General features: G+C 40.5%; 1 protein-coding gene and 1 long non-coding RNA gene across 3 annotated transcripts in view; one reads left to right on the top strand and one right to left on the bottom strand.

Annotated features, from left to right (window-relative positions):
- The window catches only part of SNTB1 (syntrophin beta 1), a 97,033-nt gene that overhangs the window by 8,184 nt on the left and 66,487 nt on the right, over nucleotides 1-22,362 (bottom strand). The window contains exon 4 of the mRNA XM_088149003.1: nucleotides 7,946-8,085. Coding sequence (XP_088005129.1) covers nucleotides 7,946-8,085 — 140 coding nt within the window. The remainder of the gene's footprint in view (nucleotides 1-7,945; nucleotides 8,086-22,362) is intronic.
- Nucleotides 1,758-21,003, top strand: LOC112542410 (uncharacterized). Of its 2 annotated transcripts, XR_015797565.1 has the most exons (5): nucleotides 1,758-1,878; nucleotides 2,435-2,544; nucleotides 11,357-11,512; nucleotides 15,993-16,142; nucleotides 20,858-21,003. It is a non-coding gene; the product is annotated as an uncharacterized LOC112542410 (long non-coding RNA). The 2 variants fall into 2 exon arrangements; XR_015797564.1 differs by lacking the exon at nucleotides 11,357-11,512.

The following is a 22,362-nucleotide window of genomic DNA, read 5'->3' as shown; positions in this document are numbered from 1 at the left end:
TCTTTCCCCACAATTATTGTATACGCACACAGAGTTAATGCATTTATATTTTTAAAGCTTGTATATTCACACAAACCACTCTTAAATTCTTTTAAAACTCAACACTTTGTAAACATAAAAGTGACTGCAAAATTGCCATGCCATGCAGGAAGACACTTTCCCCAAATACTTATTCTGGCCTGCTAGATGACTACAAACTCATTTTTAGAAGGTTTACCTGTCTATAAAGTTGTCATGATTCTTTGCAAGTAACTGCTTGGATCAGTCTGCTGAGAACTTTGTGCAAATAGTTTATCCTTCATGGGCCACAAATGCCCAAGATAAGGGTATCTGGCTTATCCAGATGCTACCATTCGATTCTTCTGATTCACAAAAGTTCCAAAGACTTGTTATAACAATATACTGGTAATTAATACAAACACAGTGGAGCATCATTATAGTATTAGCCCCATTAGCATTAAAGAAACTCAGCATTCAGACTTCGGCATTCAGCTGTAATTTCAAGCAAACTGCAAGCCACTCAGATGAACACAAGTGCTCAGTGCGATCCAGATCCTGGCAAATTATCTCTAGCAGAAAGGAAATGTGTAATAAACCCGAGGGAACCCCGAGCAATACAAAGGTTTACAAGTAAGGTGAGGGCTATAACTTCCAGGGTAATGCTTAGGAAATACAGAAAGAGAAAAACTATTGGAACAAACTTAGGTGCTCAGGTTTGGCTCTATGGGAAAGATTTCTGAACCAACTGCCATGGTCCAAAAATGGACAAATTTAAAGCAAGATTGGGAAGATCCATTTAGGTGTATCTAAAATAGCTGAATATTGGGATTCTGATGTAATTGATTCTGATGATACATAGCATGCTGGTGGGATGAATTTTTCAAAGAAGAAGCTGTGTCTCATGATGTATATTTTCAGGCCCTCTGACTTGCATGCTTGTGGCAACTTAGTTGTTCTGTCCTAAGTAGCTGTCCTCAGATAACCTTCCTGTCTATAGAAACAGGGAACTGGATACCCCAGACATTTCACTGGCTTCTTGGGCTATTCAGAGGTTGCAAAGTTTCTCAGGTTTCCATGTGGCTTCCAGAACAAAACAAATACAGGGCAGGCAAAATGTGCCTGCTAGGCACTGGTAGTCGAGGATGATAAAAACTGCAGTCCAAGTAAACGTGCATTAGGGATGGGGTGAGAGTTTCAGCTGATTCCACTGTTTCAAGCCAAGGTGCCAGGTTTAAACCCCAAAAGCATGTATACAAGCCACTGTGGCTGATTTTTTTCTGCAGTAATAGTTTGTCAGTCTTGTATCATAAGAACATTTCCAACCTGTCCTTTTTTTTGCTCACCAGCAGAATCCTACTTATGTTGGGAGGCTGGCCTTCAACAAGTCATTCATCTCCATTCACTCTCCACAACTATGTGAGGAATGTTTTCCCTAGTGACAGCTCAACAGTTATCACTCCATGGGCCAGCTTTAGCTAGTAACATGAGAATATCCCTGCAGTGGGCCTGAGCCTTCCATTGACAGTTCATGCTTTACTGAATCTCCATTAAATAATACCATTTATTCAACTTTCTTGTGTTTCCAAGAACCACTTATAGTTTATGAAAGCCTTTTCCCACTTGGTGGCCTCCAGATGTGTAGGACTTCAACACCCAGAATTCCTAGGCAGCTGGTGGAGAATTCTAGAAGTTGGTCTGACAGCTCTTGAGAATGCCATCTTCGGGGAGATGGCCTTATATTCTGCTATGCGCAAGACAGAATGTGCTACAAAGGAGCTACGTTAATCATACTTGCAACATGAAGAGGATTCAGGCACAGAAATCCTGGTTGTCACCAACTACTGGCGTACTATAATTCTACTGCCTTCTTCCAGATGCGTACGTACATTCCATTTATATTTCACAGCTTTGCTCCCCATCAGCCATGTGAATTGCAAAGTGGTGCTTTCTAGAACCATCTAGAAAGCACCACTTTGCAATTTTTGCAAAGTTATCATGCATTTCTTCAGTCACTTGTTTTCTATGCCCCCATTCTGTTCAGTACACCGCCCCCCTTTGATGGCTGACAGTTTAAAGCTGGGAGGGGTCACTTTCACATCTTTTAAATTTTCCAATAACACATCAATTGCAGAATTTGAAAAAGAAAAACAAATCAAATCAGAAATAAAAGAATCAGTGACTTTTAAAGCCTTGGCTAAAGGGGTTTGTTTTTTGAGATTCATGAGAGACAGAAAGAGCAGAGGCTAAATATAGCTCTGGAATTTTGGAGCTTCAAAGCAAGACAGAAAAAGACCCTCTTAATTTCCCTGATAGATGGGGACTTGAATTGTATTTTCAGAAAGATCTCTGCTGTAGATCTCAACAGATGAATAATTTAATTTAAACAAATAGTTTTTTTTTTTAACCTGGACTTTCCTCTATCTGAGAACCTCAGGGCGATGCACTGTCCATTCTCTTTCTTTTCCTCAAAATGGTATGGATATGAGTACCAACTGTCTCTCTGATCAAGAGCTTTGAGATTTACCAACTGGAGTCAAGTGACAGGTATGTAGAATGAAAGACCAGTGAATGTGAGCAGCTGATAAGTCTAGAAATTTGGGGTTACTGGAAGAGGGTAGAATTCGCTGTGCTTTTCATGCCACAATTAATTTGTAGTCACTCTAGACCAGTGTTTCTCAGCCTAGGCGGCTTTAGGCTGTGTGGACTTCAACTCCCAGAATTCTCCAGCCAGCATTCTGGCTGGGGAATTCTGGGAGTTGAAGTTCACACACAGCTTAAGGCTGCCAAGGTTGAGAAACCCTGCTCTAGACTTTCACCTGATAAAATTGCCACTTTTATTAATGCAAACTGCCAACTAACCAATGAGGATCCCACAAATGCAGTTATTTCAAGGAATCACAGAGTTGGAAGGAACATTAGAGGTCATCTAATCCAATCAGTAGAGTTCTGCTAGAGCAATGTTTCTCAACCTCAGCGACTTTAAGATGGATGGAGTTCAACTCCTAGAATTCACCAGTCAGCAAAGCTGTGTTAGAGCATCTCTAGCAAATGACCATCTGCTTCTGTCTGAAGACCTCCCACAGAAAGAAAACCCACCACTTCATGTGGCAGGATGTTCCTTCTGATTTCTAACCTGAGCCTTCTTCCTTCAAACCCACTGTTTCTGGTCCTGACCTCTGGGGTAATAGAGAAGAAGTCAGCTTCCTCTTCTATGTGATATTTCTCTCCACTCTGCCATCCCTTCTCTAAGCTAAATATATCTGGTTCCTTTAATCATGCCAGTCCCCTCACCATCTTGGTAACCCTCCTCTGAAATTGTTCTAATTTCTCACTGTCCCTTTTGAAATAGGGTGCCAAAAACTGGATGCAATATTCCAACCAAGGAACGTCCAGAGCAAAGCACAAAGGGACAATTACTTCCATTGACTGGCCCCTATGCTCCATTTAATGCATCCCAAGATAGCATTTACCTTTTGATCAGCTGCTCCACACTACTGGCTCATGTTCAACTTGTGTTCAACAAGGACATCCAGATCCCTTTCACAAAGGCTTTTGCCAAATCAGGTCTCCCCCATCCTACACTTGCGCCTTTCATTTTTCTTTTCCTACCTAGGTGCAGAATCTTAGACTTTTCCTTGTTAAATTCCATCCTGCTGAAGCCTGTCTAGACCTTTTTGAATCTTATCTCTTTCTTCTGAAATATTAGTCACCTGTCCCAACTTTGTGTCATCTCCAACTTGATAAATGTTGGCTCAATTCATTCATCCAAGTCACTGATAGAAATGTGGAACAGCACAGGACCCAAGACAAAATCCTTTATTGCTCCACTTGATACAGCAAAATCTCCAGTTACTGTGCTAAATAAATGATAATTATACATAAGTCTGGTCAGCATGATAATTTTTAAAAAATCAAGTGAATCATAAATGGGGATAGTCATTTTTCTACTTGTGACTTACAGTGTCTTCCTAGCATCAGCCAGCCATCACTGAAGTGATATAAAACCTAGCCCCATAATTGTTATTTGTATACAACAATGACTAGATAACTCTAAAGTATGCTATCCCCTTCATGGATCACTGCCTTGTCGTGGCGAAGGGGCTTGCGTAACTCAGTGAAGCCATGAGCTATACCGTGCAGGGCCACCCAAGACGGACAGGTCATGACAGAGAGTTCTGACAAAATGTGGTCCACTGGAGAAGGAAATGGCAACCCACTCCAGTATCCTTGCCAAGAAAACCCCATGGACAATGTTAGAAGGCTAAAAGATATGACGCCGGAAGATGAGCCCCTCAGGTCGGAAGGTGTCCAATATGCTACTGGGGAAGAGCGGAGGGCAATTCCAAGTAGCTCCAGAAAGAGTGAAGCGGCTGGGCCAAAGCCGAAAGGACGTTCAGCTGTGGATGTATCTGGAAGCGAAAAGAAGGTCCGATGCTGTAAAGAACAATATTGTATAGGTACCTGGAATGTAAGATCTATGAACCAAGGCAAGCTGGATGTGGTCAAACATGAGATGACAAGATTGAACGTCGACATCTTGGGAATCAGCGAACTGAAATGGACGGGAATGGGTGAATTTAATTCGGGTGACCATTATATCTACTACTGTGGGCAAGAAACCCTTAGAAGAAATGGAGTTGCACTCATAGTGAATAAGAGAGTGGGAAAGGCAGTAATGGGGTACAACCTCAAAAACGACAGAATGATCTCAGTGCGTATCCAAGGCAAACCATTCAATATCACAGTCATCCAAGTCTATGCCCCAACCACTGATGCTGAAGAAACTGAAGTTGACCGCTTCTATGAAGACCTACAACACCTTCTAGAACTAGCACCAAAAAAAGATGTCCTTTTCATCATAGGGGATTGGAATGCTAAAGTAGGAAGTCAAGGAGTAATCGGAATAACAGGCAAATTTGGCCTTGGAGTACAAAATGAAGCAGGGCAAAGGCTAATAGAGTTCTGTCAAGAGAACAAGCTAGTCATAGCAAACACTCTTTTCCAACAACACAAGAGACGACTCTACACATGGACATCACCAGATGGTCAATACCGAAACCAGATTGATTATATACTTTGCAGCCAAAGATGGAGAAGCTCTATACAGACAGCAAAAACAAGACCAGGAGCTGACTGTGGCTCAGATCATGAGCTTCTTACTGCAAAATTTAGGCTTAAATTGAAGAATGTAGGGAAAACCACTAGACCACTCAGGTATGACTTAGATCATATTCCTTGTGAGTACACAGTGAAGGTGATGAATAGATTTAGAGGATTAGATTTGGTAGACAGAGTGCCTGAAGAACTATGGACGGAGGTCCGTAACATTGTACAGGAGGCAGCAACTAAAACCATCCCAAAGAAAAAGAAATGCAAGAAAGCAAAATGGCTGTCTGATGAGGCTTTACAAATAGCTGTGGAAAGAAGGAATGCGAAAAGCAAGGGTGAAAGGGAAAGATATAAGCAACTGAATGCAGATTTCCAGAGAATAGCCAGGAGAGATAAGAAGGCCTTCTTAAATGAACAATGCAAAGAAATTGAGGAAAACAATAGAATGGGGAAGACTAGAGATCTCTTCAAGAAAATTGGAGATATGAAAGGAATGTTTAGTGCAAAGATGGGCATGATAAAGGACAAAAAGGCAGGGACCTAACAGAAGCAGAAGAGATTAAGAAGAGGTGGCAAGAATACACAGAAGAACTATACAAGAAAGATCTTAATGTCCCTGATGTCCACGCTGGTGTGATCACTGACCTTGAGCCAGACATCCTAGAGAGTGAAGTCAAGTGGGCCTTAGGAAGCATTGCTAACAACAAAGCTAGTGGAGATGACAGGATTCCAGCTGAGTTATTTAAAATACTAAAAGATGATGGTGTTAAAGTGCTGCACTCAATATGCCAGCAAGTTTGGAAAACGCAACAGTGGCCACGGGATTGGAAAAGGTCAGTTTACGTTCCAATTCCAAAGAAGGGCAACGCCAAAGAATGCTCAAACTATTGCACAATTGCACTCATTTCACATGCTAGCAAGGTTATGCTCAAAATCCTACAAGCTAGGCTTCAGCAATATATGAACCGAGAACTACCGGATGTACAAGCTGGGTTTCGAAGAGGCAGAGGAACTAGAGATCAAATCGCCAACATTCGCTGGATCATGGAGAAAGCACGAGAGTTCCAGAAAAATATCTACTTCTGCTTCATTGACTATGCAAAAGCCTTTGATTGTGTGGATCACAACAAACTGTGGCAAATTCTTAAAGAGATGGGAATACCAGACCACCTTACCTGTCTCCTGAGAAATCTGTATGCGGGCCAAGAAGCAACAGTTAGAACCGGTCATGGAACAACCGATTGGTTCAAAATAGGGAAAGGTGTACGACAAGGCTGTATACTGTCACCCTGCTTATTTAACCTATATGCAGAGTACATCATGAGAAATGCCAGGCTGGAAGAATCACAAGCCGGAATTAAGATTGCAGGGAGAATCATCAACAACCTCAGATATGCGGACGATACCACCCTAATGGCAGAAAGTGAAGAAGAACTAAAGAGCCTCTTGATGAGGGTGAAAGAGGAGAGTGCAAAAGCTGGCTTGAAACTCAACATTAAAAAAACTAAGATCATGGCATCTGGACCCATCAATTCCTGGCAAATAGAAGGGGTAGAAATGGAAGCAGTAACAGACTTCATTTATTTGGGCTCCAAGATCACCGCAGACGGAGACTGCAGCCATGAAATTAAAAGACGCTTGCTCCTTGGGAGGAAAGCTATGGCAAGCCTAGATAGCATATTAAAAAGCAGAGACGTCACCTTGCCGACAAAGATCCGCATAGTCAAAGCTATGGTTTTTCCAGTAGTAATGTATGGCTGTGAGAGCTGGACCATAAAAAGGCCGAGCGCCGAAGAATTGATGCCTTTGAACTGTGGTGCTGGAGAAGACTCTTAAGAGTTCCCTGGACTGCTAGGAGGTCAAACCAGTCAATCTTAAAGGAAATCAACCCTGATTGCTCATTGGAAGGATCGATAATGAAGCTCAAGCTCAGATATTTTGGCCACCTAATGCGAAGAGAGATCTCTTTGGAGAAGACCCTGATGCTGGGAAAGATTGAAGGCAAAAGGAGAAGAGGACGGCAGAGGATGAGATGGTTAGATAGCATCACTGAAGCAATGAGCATGAAACTGACCAAACTCAGGGAGGCAGTGAAGGACAGGAAGGCCTGGCGCAATATGGTTCATGGGGTCACGAAGAGTCGGACACGACTTAACGACTAAACAACAACAACAAAAGTATGCTATGGGCTTATCACATGTTCCCCTAATGGGGGCTCAAAGATGTTGCCTCAAGAATATGACCTCAAATCACTGCTTTTGCCTTGTCCCCAGAGCTGAGGACATCTGAGTTGTTAGCTAATCCAATGATAAAATGGTGTTCTGCATTTCCTCCCATCACAAGCCTTGCTGTGTGCATGATTTCTGGCACATCAGCAGCTTCAGTAGCACAACTCTGTGCAGCTTCTCAGACTGCCAAAATGAGGTGGTTGTACAGCTATGAACTATGAAAACTATCCATTAAAGAAAATACACATGGCAAGGGGCTAAAATTCCATGTGTGTTTTATAACAGATCCCGTTTGGATGGATGGATGGACGGACGGACAGATCTTTTGATATGGAAAGTACTATAGAAGCCAGTTAATAAAATAATGTCATACTATTTCCTATCTCAATCCATGGAAACACATCATTTGTTATTTCTCATCTCTCTTTCCAATTATTTTTTGTCTCCTGCCTTTTTAATTGTAGCCAGAGGGGGGAACCTGTTTTATTACAGATCTGCATAAGTCCCTCTGGCTAAAATGGAAGGTAAAAAACATGGCCAATGAGTAATTTACAAATGAGATTTCTTAAAAAATATATACACTTTCTGGACTAAAGAAGAGAAGGTACCTGGTAGCCAAGAGAGGGTAGGAATGAAGCGGAGTAGACCAAGCTTCCTTGATGCGCGGCATGCTCTCAAATATCAAGAGATCTTTCTCAGTCAGTACAACCAACACTGCTTTCCAAGGCTTCTCATTCTGTCCCAGGACCTGGGCAAACAAAACAAAACAGGAGTTCCAATGGAAGAGTGGCAAGGAAAGGATTCAGGAGAATGTCACAATACGGAAACCTAAGACCAGCTCTACTGGATCACGCCAAGGCCCACCTTAGTTCAGACTCTGTCTCCCACAGCAGCCAACAGAACGTTTCTGGCCTTGGGGTGCTTTTAAGCAGGAAACTGAGACACAGAGCATTTCCCCACTGCTGATTTATGACATCTGCACAGCATCTTCCAGCTATCATTGAAATGATATAAAGCTTGTCCTCATTACGGTTGTTTTGGCACAGCAATGGTTGGATGACATTAGAAGATGCTATGAGTCACTGGTGTGAAATGAAGATATCTTCCCCTGATGTTCCCTGGTATTTGGAGGGAGGCCTTCCCCAACCTGCAGAAAATACTGAGTCTTCGAGACTGAACAGACAGACCTGTCTTTGATGAATTTATCCTATCCCTTTTTAATAGCCATCCTCAGTCTCACTGTGTGAAGTGCTTTCTTCTGATTGTATAGGTTTTACTCATGTTATCTGGTAGAGTTTATTTTACAAGCAAGTCCCCCTTCCCTGCTAATTGCTTTTCTCTACCCACCCACCTCTGAGTATAGCAGAAAGATCCAAGCTGTTCTTCCCTTGAAGTGACCTCTCCCAATTCTACCCTGCCTCTTTGCTGGCCCTGAGGAAGGGATTTATTGAGACACTCTTTAGTTTTGTCCTCAAGGCAAGAGAGTAGAATATTCTCCAGGCAAGTATGAAGAAATATATTTTGTGACCTCTCGCAATTCCCCAGGGAGTCATCTTATATTTATTTCTAAAACCACTTTATCATCTCTTCCATTCAGCCCCATATGCTCATATGCCCAGTAGCTCACAATGCTATAAGAGATATAACACATTAAAAAAAAAAAAAACCTGAAACAAACCAGAGAGCTCAAAAGCCAACTAAATAAATCTATTTTTGAAGATGCATCTTCAACACAGGAAGAAAAACAAAAATAAAACCCAGAACATTTGATTAGATGGCTTCCAAATGCCTTTTCAAACTCTCTGGTTTTAAGATGCAGCCAAACAAGCTTCCTGAAGAATTATTTTGCAAAGTGGGTGCCATTACTAAGAAGGCCCTTGGATAAGCAGCAGGAAGAAAGGACAACTGAGCAACTCTGTAGTCCAGTTTAATGGCTTGAAGCAAAAGATAATCTCTTTGGAGATTATGATCCACACCTGCTTATATGTGGATTAGTTTGTCCAGATTGAAAAAGTTATGTATTATTTATCAATGGAGAAAAAAAATCAATCAACAATTGCCCACTGTGATATTGTTCTCATTGGCATTTGGGGCTTTTTAATTTCTTAAGTTAAGATCACTATTCAATCAAGGTTTGGCTGAATGGCTTAAAAATGCATTGTTTATCATGAGGCTGACCAGTAATTAAATGGATGTTGTATCCTGAAAAACCATTCTTCATTTATCATTAACAGAGAACAGCTATTTTAATTACAATCCCTGTTTAGTAAACAAATTGTCTGTTATTGGCAAGCTCTGGTTTTAGCAGGTATTCAAGCAGGTTGGAATTTAATTGAAGTGCTTTTGGGGTTCATAAAGGGAGGCTGCTTTTCAATGCAAAAGTAATTTCTCCTTCCTCATAGCCATTAACCAACTTCAAAAAGAATGATTTAGATATACAGAATGAGAGTGAGAAGGGGCCACTGAGGCCATTAAGTCCAACCCCTGCTCAGTGCAGGAATCTCAATTAAAGCATCCTTGACAGATGGCCGCTTAGCCTCTGCTTGAACATGTCCAGTGAAGAGGAGCCCACAACTTCTCTGAGTAATTGATTTCATTGTTGAGCTGCTTTTTTACTTAGGAGTTTTTTTTCTCCCAACATTCAATCAGAATCTGTCTTCCTGCAGCTTAAATCCATTATTCCATGTCCTGCACTTTGGAATAAGGGAGAACAGGTCTTGACCTTCTCCTATTGGGCAACCTTTCAGGTATTTAAAGAGTTTTATCCTATCCAGACTCAGCTGTCTTTTCCAAAGGCTAAACATTCCCAGTGCTTTCAATCTCTCTCAAATGTCTTGGCTTCTTGTCCCCTGGTAATCCTCATCACCCACGCCTGATTCTGATGCCCAGAACTGGACACAGTACTTGAAGTGTAACTATTACTTCTGGTGTTAGAGAAGACTCCTGAGAATACCCTGGACAGCCAAGGTATCATCAAACCAATCAACCCGGAATTCTTATTTGAGGCACAAATGACCAGACTCAAATTATCCTACTTTGGACATACTATAGGAAGAACTAGTTGTCTGGAGAAGGCTCTAATGCTGGGAAAGGTGGAAGGAAAGAGGAGAAGAGAATGACCAACAGCAAGATGGATGGACTCAATTACAGTGGCAATGAGTGCACCATTGGGAGACTTGAAAGACCAGGTTAGGGACAGATTGTCATGGAGAAAAATCTATCTAAGTGGTCCCTAGAAGATGAAAATGACTTGATGGCACATAATCTTTTAATGCAGTAACATTTTTCTGTTTGCCTACCATTTCCCTCCCCTATTATTTTTGCTCTTGGGTTCTTAGTATCTCCTTTTTTAGGAACTCCAAATGAGTTCCTTTTATCACTAGCTTCTCCTGACATGGAATCCTACTTATCATAATTCTGAGATTATTAAAGTCCATGTTTTTGAAACCTACAATATTAGCTTAAAATCAAAACCAAGAGCCTTGATTTCCCTTAAAATCAATTACCATTATACAGACTGTTGCCTCAAATGATCTTGCTACTTCTATTTTCTTTCTTTTTATCATCAAAGATAATATCCTCTTGCTTCTTCTCTACCCTCTAAAAGGTAACAGTGGTCAGAAAGAGAAGTCAGGAATTTCCTGGAAGAAGGATGCTTGGCAGAATTTATCTTCCAGAAAACATCGGGACAGTTAAAGCTCCCTACTACCATTACACATCTTTGTAGATCTATAATCTGCCTTTTGTTCTTTTTGAACAAAATACATTTGATATAACTGCTTCAGGCTGGTTTTACCAGGAGTGATGGAGTTATAAATATGATGGATGGATGGATGGATGGATGGATGGATGGATGGATGGATGGATGGATGGACAGATATGGTTGCATGCATGCTTGTATGTGGAAATGCAACTTACTGTAGGTTTCAGGTATTTGAGAGTTTTTCGTACAATGGAATAATACAGCTTGTCATTTTTAATATTTTTCATTGCTATTTCTTGAACTAAATAAAATGCAGGAAAGGACTCAAAAATTCTGAATCCAGAAAGAGTGGCTCTTCATCAGCTGAAGCAAAGGAAACTACAGGCCAGAAGTAAAACATGCCAAATATATACACGGCGGCCCAGGCCTTTCAAAGTTTCATTTACAATCACTCAAACTCCATGAAAGCAAGGTAATTTCCAAGGTTGATGCTGATTAGCACAGGCAACCGTGAACACAGGATGTTGGTGCTTCCCACGCAGCAGGAAATGGGACTATATTATACCTTTGACCCTGATCGCACGGAAGGAGGCAATACTGGGGGAATTATTGCAAGAGGAAAATGAAAAGAAACAAGAGGCTAGGTTTTCATTTCTAATCTCTTCCTGATCCAAATAGGCTCTACAAAGCCGGCCTATTTCACTATCAGATCTGGGCATTTGCCAAGGTATACAAAATCCTCCAGAGAGCACAATACAAGCCGTTGTAAGTCCCTAACAAAAACAAGTGATGCAAGTGACAAAGCAGGAGTTGGAGGTAAGAGGTTATACAATCTTGGCTGTAGTACCATTTCTCTACTAGGAGCTTGAAAGGTTGGGGAGATGAGTAGGATGACCAAGGAGATGAAGGATGGAGTTCTGCCTTGTGCTGTAAACCAAGTGATACCCTAGGAACAGCAGGAGTCTAGTTCAGGGCAGCAAAGTATGGCCAAACCAAAATCCTTCCTTATTGTGACTGTTCTGGCCACAAGCAAGATTTTCCCCACAAGATTGGAGAAACCGTGTAAAGATACTGTGTTCCGCTTGATATCTATGGCTGGCTTTTACACACTCAACTTTTGTAGAATGCTTTTCACATTTGTCTAATTGTCCCTGTGGGGTTGTTGCAAAAAAACTGGGGGGGGAGGGCTGGCTGGGGAATTCTGGGATTTGAAGTCCACACATCTTAAAGTTGCCAAGGTTGAGAAACACTGATCAGAACGGAGTTCCTCGTCCTCAATGGTGTCATAGTCCAAGACATCTGATTAGTTGGGGCCATCCAGACAAAGAAGCAAAGCACATGAGCATGTAGTTCAATCCTCAACTGGCCACAGAGCTTCATGATCTCACCAAACACATTCCACAGGTCTTAGATTTTGCTCTAGAAAAAAATGCTGTTTTTCCAAGCAAGGGGAGAAGTGACAAAACAGGAGGCTGGAAAAATTAACAGCAGCATTTGTGACTGAAAGGACCTGAATATTCTGTCCTTCCTTCTTCCTGCCTCTTATGTATTATTTGAAGGGCTTGCCACGTCACATATCAGCCTGATACACACGCACTTTAACATGTTTTTACTCCTGTATTGCCATTTCTTTGGATGCAAAAGGCACCGTGGCTCTAATTTCACCATGGCATGATCTGACAGTGTAGGGGAATGCATCTGTATATTCTGACTACATAGAAATAATTGAACGTAGAATAATCCTTGCTTGATTGGTGTCCTTCCCATATGTTCAGCTATTGGGAATTGATTTAATGGTTGCATACTTCTGGGTCTCCCTTCATGCCAATACTTGGTAAGACAATTAACCAGAATAAATAATAAAATACAATCAGATAAAATGCTTATGTTTTCCAAGGACAAAGCAAAAGCTTTTTGAAATGACAGTTCACTGAACAAGCCAGAATGACCTGATTTAGACACCGTGCAAAGCCAAAAGGAAATTCCATTATTGTCAATTCTGTTGCCAAATTCCACTGATCCTAGGCCAGAAGTCAAATGAAATTGTTGATTTTTTTTTAATTCATATAGCAGAGAAATTATACGAAAACTGCCTTTTCTCTAGCCTTATCTAAGGCACCAGTGCATTTCTTACATATAACAAAACACGGCTTGTTTTATAGAATGATAAATAAATAAATGAAAGATTTCTTATACCTTCTGCAAATCCCTTGATTTTCTCGTATGTGTCCCACTGTTGAGTCTTTTGCTGCATAGGCTTATGAGAGATGAAATCACAACCCCCTGAAATAGCATCTTACATTTTTATTTAATGTTAACAACTGCTGAAACATGCTTCTTTCCATAAGTTTGAAGGTAAGGATATATAGCTCTTTCAATGAAGTCCACAAAAAGAGTAAATCTTTTTCTTAAGAAGACCATCTTGCCTTGTCCAATATTAGTGTGAGGTTTCAAATCTGACATGCACACTACAAACTAATGGAATGCAATGCAGTATTATTTATTCCAGATTACTGGAAGATGGAAGATCACTAAGGCTGTCAACCTTTAAACTAAAATCATATTAACAAATTACATGCTATCTGCAATGGAGATTTGAAAAAGTAATGCTTTCAATTTGTACTTCAAGTCTCCTGGGCATTTTCTGTATTTCGGTTATAGTTCACTGCAGCACTCCATGCCCTGAATGATTATGTCCTGTTACAGACTGAACGTTTGTGGAGCACAGCAGACACACTCCGTCCTTTAGGGCGGGGAGAATGGTGGAAAAACTACTGTAGCACAACAGCATCACAATGATTTCACTAGCCATGGATCACTGGTGGTGCACACATGGAGGGCCAACATGTTTGAAGAAGCCAACGGGACTCATCTGCCATGTTAAGAAGTGAAAAAGAGCTAGAGTTACCGAAAAGCGAGAGATGAAGAAGACTGGATCAGTGACCCATAATAAAGTTTGACAACTTGAGTTATGGAAAAGTGAGACACAAAGGAGGGATCTGAAGCTGATAAGGAAGAACCACTGTTTGGGCAGAGTCAGCTAAACAAGGCCTCCTCCTCCTCCTCCTCCTCCTCCTCCTCCTCCTCATCTATCAGTAAGAAAAGTAGACTACACAGACCATTTTTATTAATTACTTCATGATTTCAAACCATATTAAGCATTCTTCCCCTACTAGATATCCTCTAAAAACATTACGATTACCCAGCAGGGCCAAATTCTTTAATCTCAGCCCCACCAATTAAAAAAAGATATTAATCTACTAACTATACAGAACATCCTTAATTTCTACAAGGGTAACAAGCAAAGCAGTTAAAGGTTGCACACTCTTTAACAGCTGAGATTTCTCCTTCTCCCTGAATAATGAACCTATTTGTTACAAATTGAGGTAGCAGGTGCAGAATAATTATCAGATGGCATCTGGTTTCTATTTTAAATATTTGGGGGATTTATTCATTCCTTTGGATATGATCTCAAATCACACCCCAGGCCTCTTGGTTATTGCACTAAATACTCAGACAGCTGGGAAAAATGTTTTTGAATTGTGTGAGGGACTATGCTAGATACGTTCCTAGGGCAAATGAAAATGTTTGTATGCAACCAAGGAGAAACGAATCGTGGGTGAGAAACAAATTTAGGAAGCACTTTCACTAAAGTGATAAAGACTTTAAACTAGTCTTCCCCAACCTGGTGCTCTCCAGACACAGTGAACAATAGTGCCAGTGATTCCCACCCAACCTAACCTAGCTACTCTAGACTAACCAGAGTTCCCTTTCCTTAACTGGCGAAGAATCTTTACTTCTCTCTCCCTTGAAAGATCTTATGAAAAATTTCTTATTTTTAACATTGGTTTATCTGTCATTGGTGCTGCTTGCCAAATTGATTATTGATGGGATCTTGTTCTCAAAGACTGGAGCTGGACAGCTTTATTAGATTGGCTTGTGATCTGCAAGTGTATTTTAATGTTTTGTTAGTAAGCAAGCCAGAAGTCTGTTTTGTGCATGCATGTGTTACATACAGAGAGTAAATAAACAGAGATACTGTACAAGCAAATGTTTAACAATGACTTCCTGTTGTGAGTGACTGCTGATGCAAAGGAATTATCAGAATTGGACTTGCATATTTGTACTGGCAACACCTACTAATCTGAGCCATACGCTGGGAGACGGGGAGAGGAACGGTCCTGAACAACATATACTTTGGCATGGAGCTTCGATTCTAAGGTTTTCAAAACCTTCAAAATCCAAGGTCACTGTCCTGGCGCTTTGCAGAAAAGCTGGCCCTCCATGCTCATTTCCACCAGGATGGCATTTTTATACAAGAGCAGGAAATCCTTAATGATCTTGTTCTTTTGATTCTACAGTTATTATAAACATACTTGCAGAAAGCAACTCTTGTATCTCATTGATGAAATGCCCTCTCTGAGAAGACTCACCTGATGCCCATACAGTTATTTTGTTGCATTACAACACACACACACAACATTTTAAATCCTCAGCTTTACAGGGAATTTTTAATGCCAACCGTCGATGAAGGCTATTTTTAATCCATTTAACGCTGCTTTTCTGCTTCCTGAACTGATGGCTGGGTTTTATTCTTTTTTTTTTTTTTAATGCAGCATGTCCAAAATTATTGTGCTGACTAAAAATTTAATAAATAAATAAGGAATCTTTAAGATGCCCAGAGCTTTTGCACTGGAGGAGCAGAAGGTTTCACAATAAACAGTCAAAGAGTGTTACCTTGCTACCCTGCCTATGGAACAGAGAGCAGATTGGCCCCACCCTGCTGGCCTTTCAGAAGACATTAAGATGTGGTTACATTCCCAGGAATAGGGGCTGAATCGTTAGTAGAAGACCATGATGTGCTCCATGGTTTAAATTGCTTTCATTTCTTGGCTGCTGCATGTGTTGCTGTGTTCTACACAACTCTTTTGTATTGTTTTTATCTGCTGCAGAGTCACTATATCAGATGAGCATCTACGTAGATTAAATCAATCAAGCTGAGGTCCATGGATGTGCACTGTTTCCAGACTCCTGAAGCCAAACATCAGTAAATGGAAAACCCATACATAGCATTCTCACTGGGCAGGATAGTCACTGGTCAGGTTCGTATCTGGGAATATATCTCAGTGCTTCTGTACTCTACAGCTCCAGCAAGGGATTGCAAAGAGATTGGCTACTACATTCTGGTCCCACTTAAATTTCTGTATCTTCTTCAGGGACATCCCCATTATAGCCTGTTGAAAGAGCCTAATTGAGAGATAACCAATGTATGGGTAATGGTAGGAGATTGGCTCATCTGTGGATGATCTACTAGAGGAACAAGATGGTAGATCACCTGCAGATGGTATTAGGCACTACCAGCTCCCACACTGACCTGGGACAATGCAAGGTCTAGCTTCAGCCTCAAACCGTATATTTGATCTCACAGAGGAAGAACACACTGCTTAGGAACAAGAAAAGCTCTCTCAAACTGGGAGTTCCCCCAACCACCAAACCTTTAGACTTTTTAAAGATTCAGTTTCAATTTGTTATACCTCATCTAGACTGCAGTCTTGTCTAGACAGAAGAATTGGTTGTTTGGCACACCAGGTGAGGATGGAAAAGAGAAGTAAACCTGGCTATCATTGACATAAAGAATTCCTGCTTCTTACTTCTATGGCCTCATAAATATGTTAAATAGTATGTGGGAACCTGCAACCACCCAACCCCAAGGCCATTAATGAGAACAGAAGTTCCCCATACTCAAAGTAGGAACAAAACCATAACAAAGTGCCCTCAATCCCCAACTTCTAAGCACAGGCCAGGACAACACCACAACCCACTGAATCAAAGTCACCCAGTGGCATGAGTAGGGACAACTAGCATTTAGGACAGCAACGATGGGGGTAGGAATGACACAGGCTCTTCTTGATCATAGCCCAACAACAGCATGCAATACAGCCCTCACATATTAAGTCCCAATAATGTTAAACATAAACAAAGAAACTCCTCTAGATGAGTAATTTGCAAAACATGACAAAGAATTTTTCAACAGCTTTTGTAAAACCCCAATGCACATCATAACACTCAGCTTCAAAACCAACCATCTACCCTTTCAACCACAATCCCACAAATCAAACCGGCTGACCTTTCCACCAATCAATTCAAGAAACAAATACATCCCAAATCTTACTCGCAGCCCCCACTTTCACAATTCCAATTACTTCCTTCTGCTGCATATTCACATCTTCTTTACCCCACTTGTCAGGGAAATAAATTTTGATGCTAAAACGGAGTCAAATTGGCTCACACACTCACAGGTGTGACCAATAAAAAGCTAAGGCATTGCTAACCCAAACCAATTGGCTATAAGTAGTATAAAAGAGAGCCTAGCAAGTTTTTGCTCTCTCTTTCTCTGCTATGACTACGTTGCTGTTGAACTGTATCTTCTATTGAGTTCTTTGCCTGCTGTAAGTTGCTCTACTGTTATTTGTAAATAGACTACACATGAAGAAAAACTACGGACCGTCTGTGTTTGTTTCTCCTAATACTGATCACTAGTTTAGCAAACTGCTTTGCCCTGCTCAACAGGTTATGGGCCCAGGCTTCCGCTGCGCTGCTAAATGTAATAAGTGATGGTAACAGAGTCACCTGGGGTGAAGGATTGCACGATGCAGTCTGTGGCAAGCATGGGAGGGACCTGCTCAACACCACTCAACGCTCACAATCCACATTCCTAGAGGCCTCCATAACTCCTTTACCATTCGGTCTTCTTTCTTCTTCCATCTTCCCCCATGTTCCACAACTTCCCCCCCTCCTTCTTACACACACAGGATCTTCTTTCTTCTATCAATGTCTTCAAAGTCTTTTTTATGCACATGTTCCAATCCCAGTGTCAACCATTCACCACCTAACTTCTTCCCTCCTCTTTCTCCCTTTGGTCACTCACACAGAGAATCTGTCTCTCCTTCCTGCTAATGTCATTAAATTAAAATTAAATTAAAATTCTTAGAGCCTAGCTAAAAATAATCATTAAGCTCCCTAACTAAGCTATCTTCCAGATGTTGCTTTGTTTTTCGAAGGGGTTGTCTGGATTTTAAAAAAAACACTGATGTAGCCATTATTAATATACAGATAATCAGGTAAGCTATCAGAACAATTAATGGATATGTTGCAATTGAGATTACCTCATGCATAAGAGATCTTAAAATTCCATGCAAGCTTATTCTAAATGAATGTTATCTTCTTAAATATTAAATTATAGAATTGCAATCAAGAAGTTTAAAAATAGGCCTTAACTGATGTATGTGTGCATGATAATTATTTGCAGCCCGGATCTGGGTAGCCCTACCCACACAAAAAGGAACCTCCTCTGAAATGGAATGGAATGGACATTTTAGATGATTCTTACAAGCGTATCTTTTTATGCTGGCCTTCCCCGGCCATTAATCCCCATTAATATGATCATTCCAATATGGTTTATTATTAGCATTGTTTCTGTAATATCAGCAAATTGCTGCAAGCTTGATATAAATGTAATTATATAAACTCTTAATAGATGAACCAGTAGTGTTAATTAGTTTAAGGAAACATGCCAACTTGAAATGGTGATCTTGACTGGTTTCCATCAACAGTCAATAAATCAGTTTGGCTTTATTCAGCTACAGTGACACAATGCCCAGCTTCACATATTCCATTAAACCATGGTTTGTTTAAACTGTGTCTATTCAATAAACATAGCTGTGATTATCAAAACACACTAAGGCATCCTGTTCACAAATCACAATAGGTAGGTTCTCGTACATGCTGTGCTGGGAGGTGGGGGGGGGAGTGCAATCCCAGGGCCATGTTGGGCCCCTAAGTCCCTTTTTATGGCCTTCTAGAGCCTTCTCTGCTTGTGATTATGGAAAACTGAATGCACACTTTCCTGCCATTTTGAGAAGAGAAATCTATAAAAAATATAGCGTATGCCTTAAAATAGGCTTATCACAGTTAAAAAGAGAAAATAAATTATCAAACTACCTCCCCAAACCTGGACCTTCTGACATGGGTGACGATTCCTCACCCATCTTGTGAGCTTCAACTGCTGACAAATGTTTAGAGTGGCACTGGCCCCAAAGAGTGCTTGCTTCTATGCTAAGTCAAAACCATCAAGCAAACAATGGTTTATTTTTAGACCAAGGTCTATTTTTAGACCAAGAAACAGATGCTTCTAAACTTTTCTTCTTGGTTGTTCTAAAGGAGAAAAGGAAATGTGGAATGCATTGGTCTTGTCCAAAGAATATTTATCTAGAGTTTAGCAGAATGTCTGCCTAATATTCAAGTTCTTCTTCCTATTTCACAGCTCACGAATTTTCTCTGTGATGTAGTCCATCTAAAAATGAAAAAAGTTATAAAAGGACAAGGGAGACAAAATGGCTTGTTTTCCTTCTCCTGCTGATTATATCACACAAGCCATAAACCTGCGTTCTGCATCATTGTCTCAATAGTCCTCTTCAATTAACCAGCCAGCATGGTGTTCCCTCTCTCTCTCTCTCCTCTACAACCCCAGGGCTATCCTGCTGTGTTCTTTGCATCCATACCACCTAAGGTCTACATAACTCATTAGTGGCACATTACTGTACAAGACGCACACACACATACACAAAACCCAAGACTGATCCTGTAATGAATCTGTCTTGGGACTCATTCTCAAAAAAGTTTGTTTAAAAAAAAAAAAACCAGGTCAGCATCTGGGCCGATTGTTTTTGCTACACCCATGGAAATCTTTTGTGTTTCACACTAACCTTTGGGAAGGTCAGAATGGCAATTAAGAGAGCACTTCATTAAAAAATTGAGAGGGTGTGAACATAAAGAAGCCCTATGGCTATCACTTCATCACTCCCCCTTCCACATCTTTGCTTAAATATATATTATAACAAACTTAGCAAGCTGTCTTGTACCTGGTTCTGAAAACAACCTTCAGATGCCATTGCAAGCCACAAGTACAACTTATTGATGAGCACACATCCACACACCCGCTGGCTCTTTCCTCTTAATGGGCGTGGCTAAGAAACAGCAGTCAGTGGTTGATATTTCTCATCCCATGGAGTAAGCCTTTTGTAACAGCATGTGTTACAAAAGAGAGAGATCAAACCATTCTTGACACTGGCTGTTCAGCCTCTGCTGCCAAGCACCTCATGAAGGTGAGCCCATTGCTTCTTTGCTTAATTAGCTCCACTTGGAAGTAACAAATTAACTGTATTTAATTAATGTAATTTTAATCATCTTTAAAATAATTATATAAAATTTGTCAGGGACCCAGTGCTCTCTTTGTCCTGTTCTTGATATGCAACCCACAATCAAAGGGTTAAAAAAAATGTCTCACAACCCAGCCCTATAAAGTCTGTAAAATTAATTTTAAAAATCTCTTTTCTAGTCACTGCCCAAATAATGAGGGTAGGAAATTTTAAAACTTTAATTATCATTGCTGTATTCTTCTGTTTTACAGTCTGATCCTGGACTCCATGATTAATGCTAGACTAATGAACAGAAAAACAAACAAAAAACAAACAAACCCCAAAACATTCTTTTATCTGGTAGGAAAGATACTCTTGATATTTTTTCATAGAGTCTACCAGCGGTGACCTCCCAAAAGGTTTGAGTGGCACACGTCATTTATACATTTATACTTTAAGTTGAACTTCAGACGCATATAATGCATACTTAAGAAAGGTCACCCATGTCCCCCTTGGCATCATTTTTCAGTTCTGTGTACCATCCCATTCCTTGCCTTCTAAAATCCTAATTGAACAGAGCTCGGTCATCTCAAGGACTAAAGACTAACTTTACTTTGTAGATCTGTGAAGCAAGAATGCTGAATCTGAAGACTCAGAGCAGTAAGAACGGTTGAGAAACCCTGAAGTTTCATTCAAGACTTTAGTGTAATCCATCTCAAACTGCAATCCCTGAAAAGCCAGTCACATTACATAAGACATAATAAATGTAGCATTAAAATAAAAACTTGTTAAAATTCACAGCATTCTGTTCATTTATATAGCCACGGTATATTCTATTTTATACGGTAATAATAAACACAGATACTTTTTTTCCTAGTGTTTTCCCTAGTGCAGGGTTCTCTTTTTGGTATTAACTGAGTGTTGATCCGTTGGTTGCGACAGAAATTGACTGACCGGCTTGTTGCCTGAGCCTGACATTGTGGACTGAGAGAGAGGAACTGGCCCAAAGTCACCCAGCTGGCTTTCATGCCTAAGATGGGACTAGAACTCATGGTCTCCCAGTCTCTAGCCTGATGCCTTCACCAATAGACCAAACTGGCTCTCAGTAATAAACACAGATACATTTTGTATAAATTAATATTAATCAAACTCTACTTTTTATTATGAGAAGGTCAATATTTTGTATTGAAAAGTCTACAGGCAATCAGTTTTATGCTATTTCTGGAGGGGTCACCATGTTTACCTTTGGCAACAAACATAATAAAACATTTTAACATAAAGGTAGGCAACCAATGGTTCTCCATATTCTGCTCCCATCAGCTCCATCATATCCAATCTCATATCTTTTGGGAGGGCTGTGAGTTCCTCATTCATATCTTAAAAGCTGATTAGTTCTAAGCATTCACCAACTAGAGTTCATCAGCTACAGTATAATTCTTAGCTGGTGCACAGACTCTGCCATAATAACTAAAATATTAGAGTTTGTACTTATTGCATTTCATGGGAGGTTCACTTGGAGATGGATCTTAGTGATTTTGGCTAACCTAGCTCACAGGATTGATATGAGGACAAAAAGGCAGAGAACCATATAGTCTGCCTTACGTGCCTGGAGGAAAAGCGGGATACAGATGTAATGAATAAGAGGCTATAAAAGTGTGCACCAAAATTAATCAGTCTTGAAGAAGTCATGATGCTCTTTGTGGTTAACCAAATCAATCAATCAATCATACAGAAAGGTGCTCAGAACTGAGGCTGTTTTGGAACTGTCCCTAGCCAGGAGCCATCTAGTAGAAATCACATCATGCTCTGAAAGCAGCCACAAAAGGCAAGATCAAGGAGATGGCCACTCACTGCAGGGAGGTCTCAAACAGGAAAGGCTAGAAGACTCCTGCACCAAGGAGTGGGGGGGAAAAATCCAAAAGCAAGAAGAGAAAGACTTATAGCTGACTGTTATGAAGCTGTTATGTCTGCCAAAGAAGGTATGACAAGATATTGACTGAAAAGATGTCCCGAGTTTTGCACCTGCCATGCTCATTGTTTCCTTATTTTGAATCTGTAAACAATCACACACAAATAGTAAGTAGGCATTAACTTTGCAGAAAATGGTCATGTTGTACCAGGTAGA

This window comes from Python bivittatus, unplaced genomic scaffold (genome assembly GCF_059951505.1).
Source record: "Python bivittatus isolate LINGU-HERP-01145 unplaced genomic scaffold, Pbiv_v1 ctg000590_np1212, whole genome shotgun sequence".
Taxonomy (NCBI): Eukaryota; Metazoa; Chordata; class Lepidosauria; order Squamata; family Pythonidae; genus Python; species Python bivittatus.
This window is presented reverse-complemented; position numbering and strand designations above follow the sequence as displayed.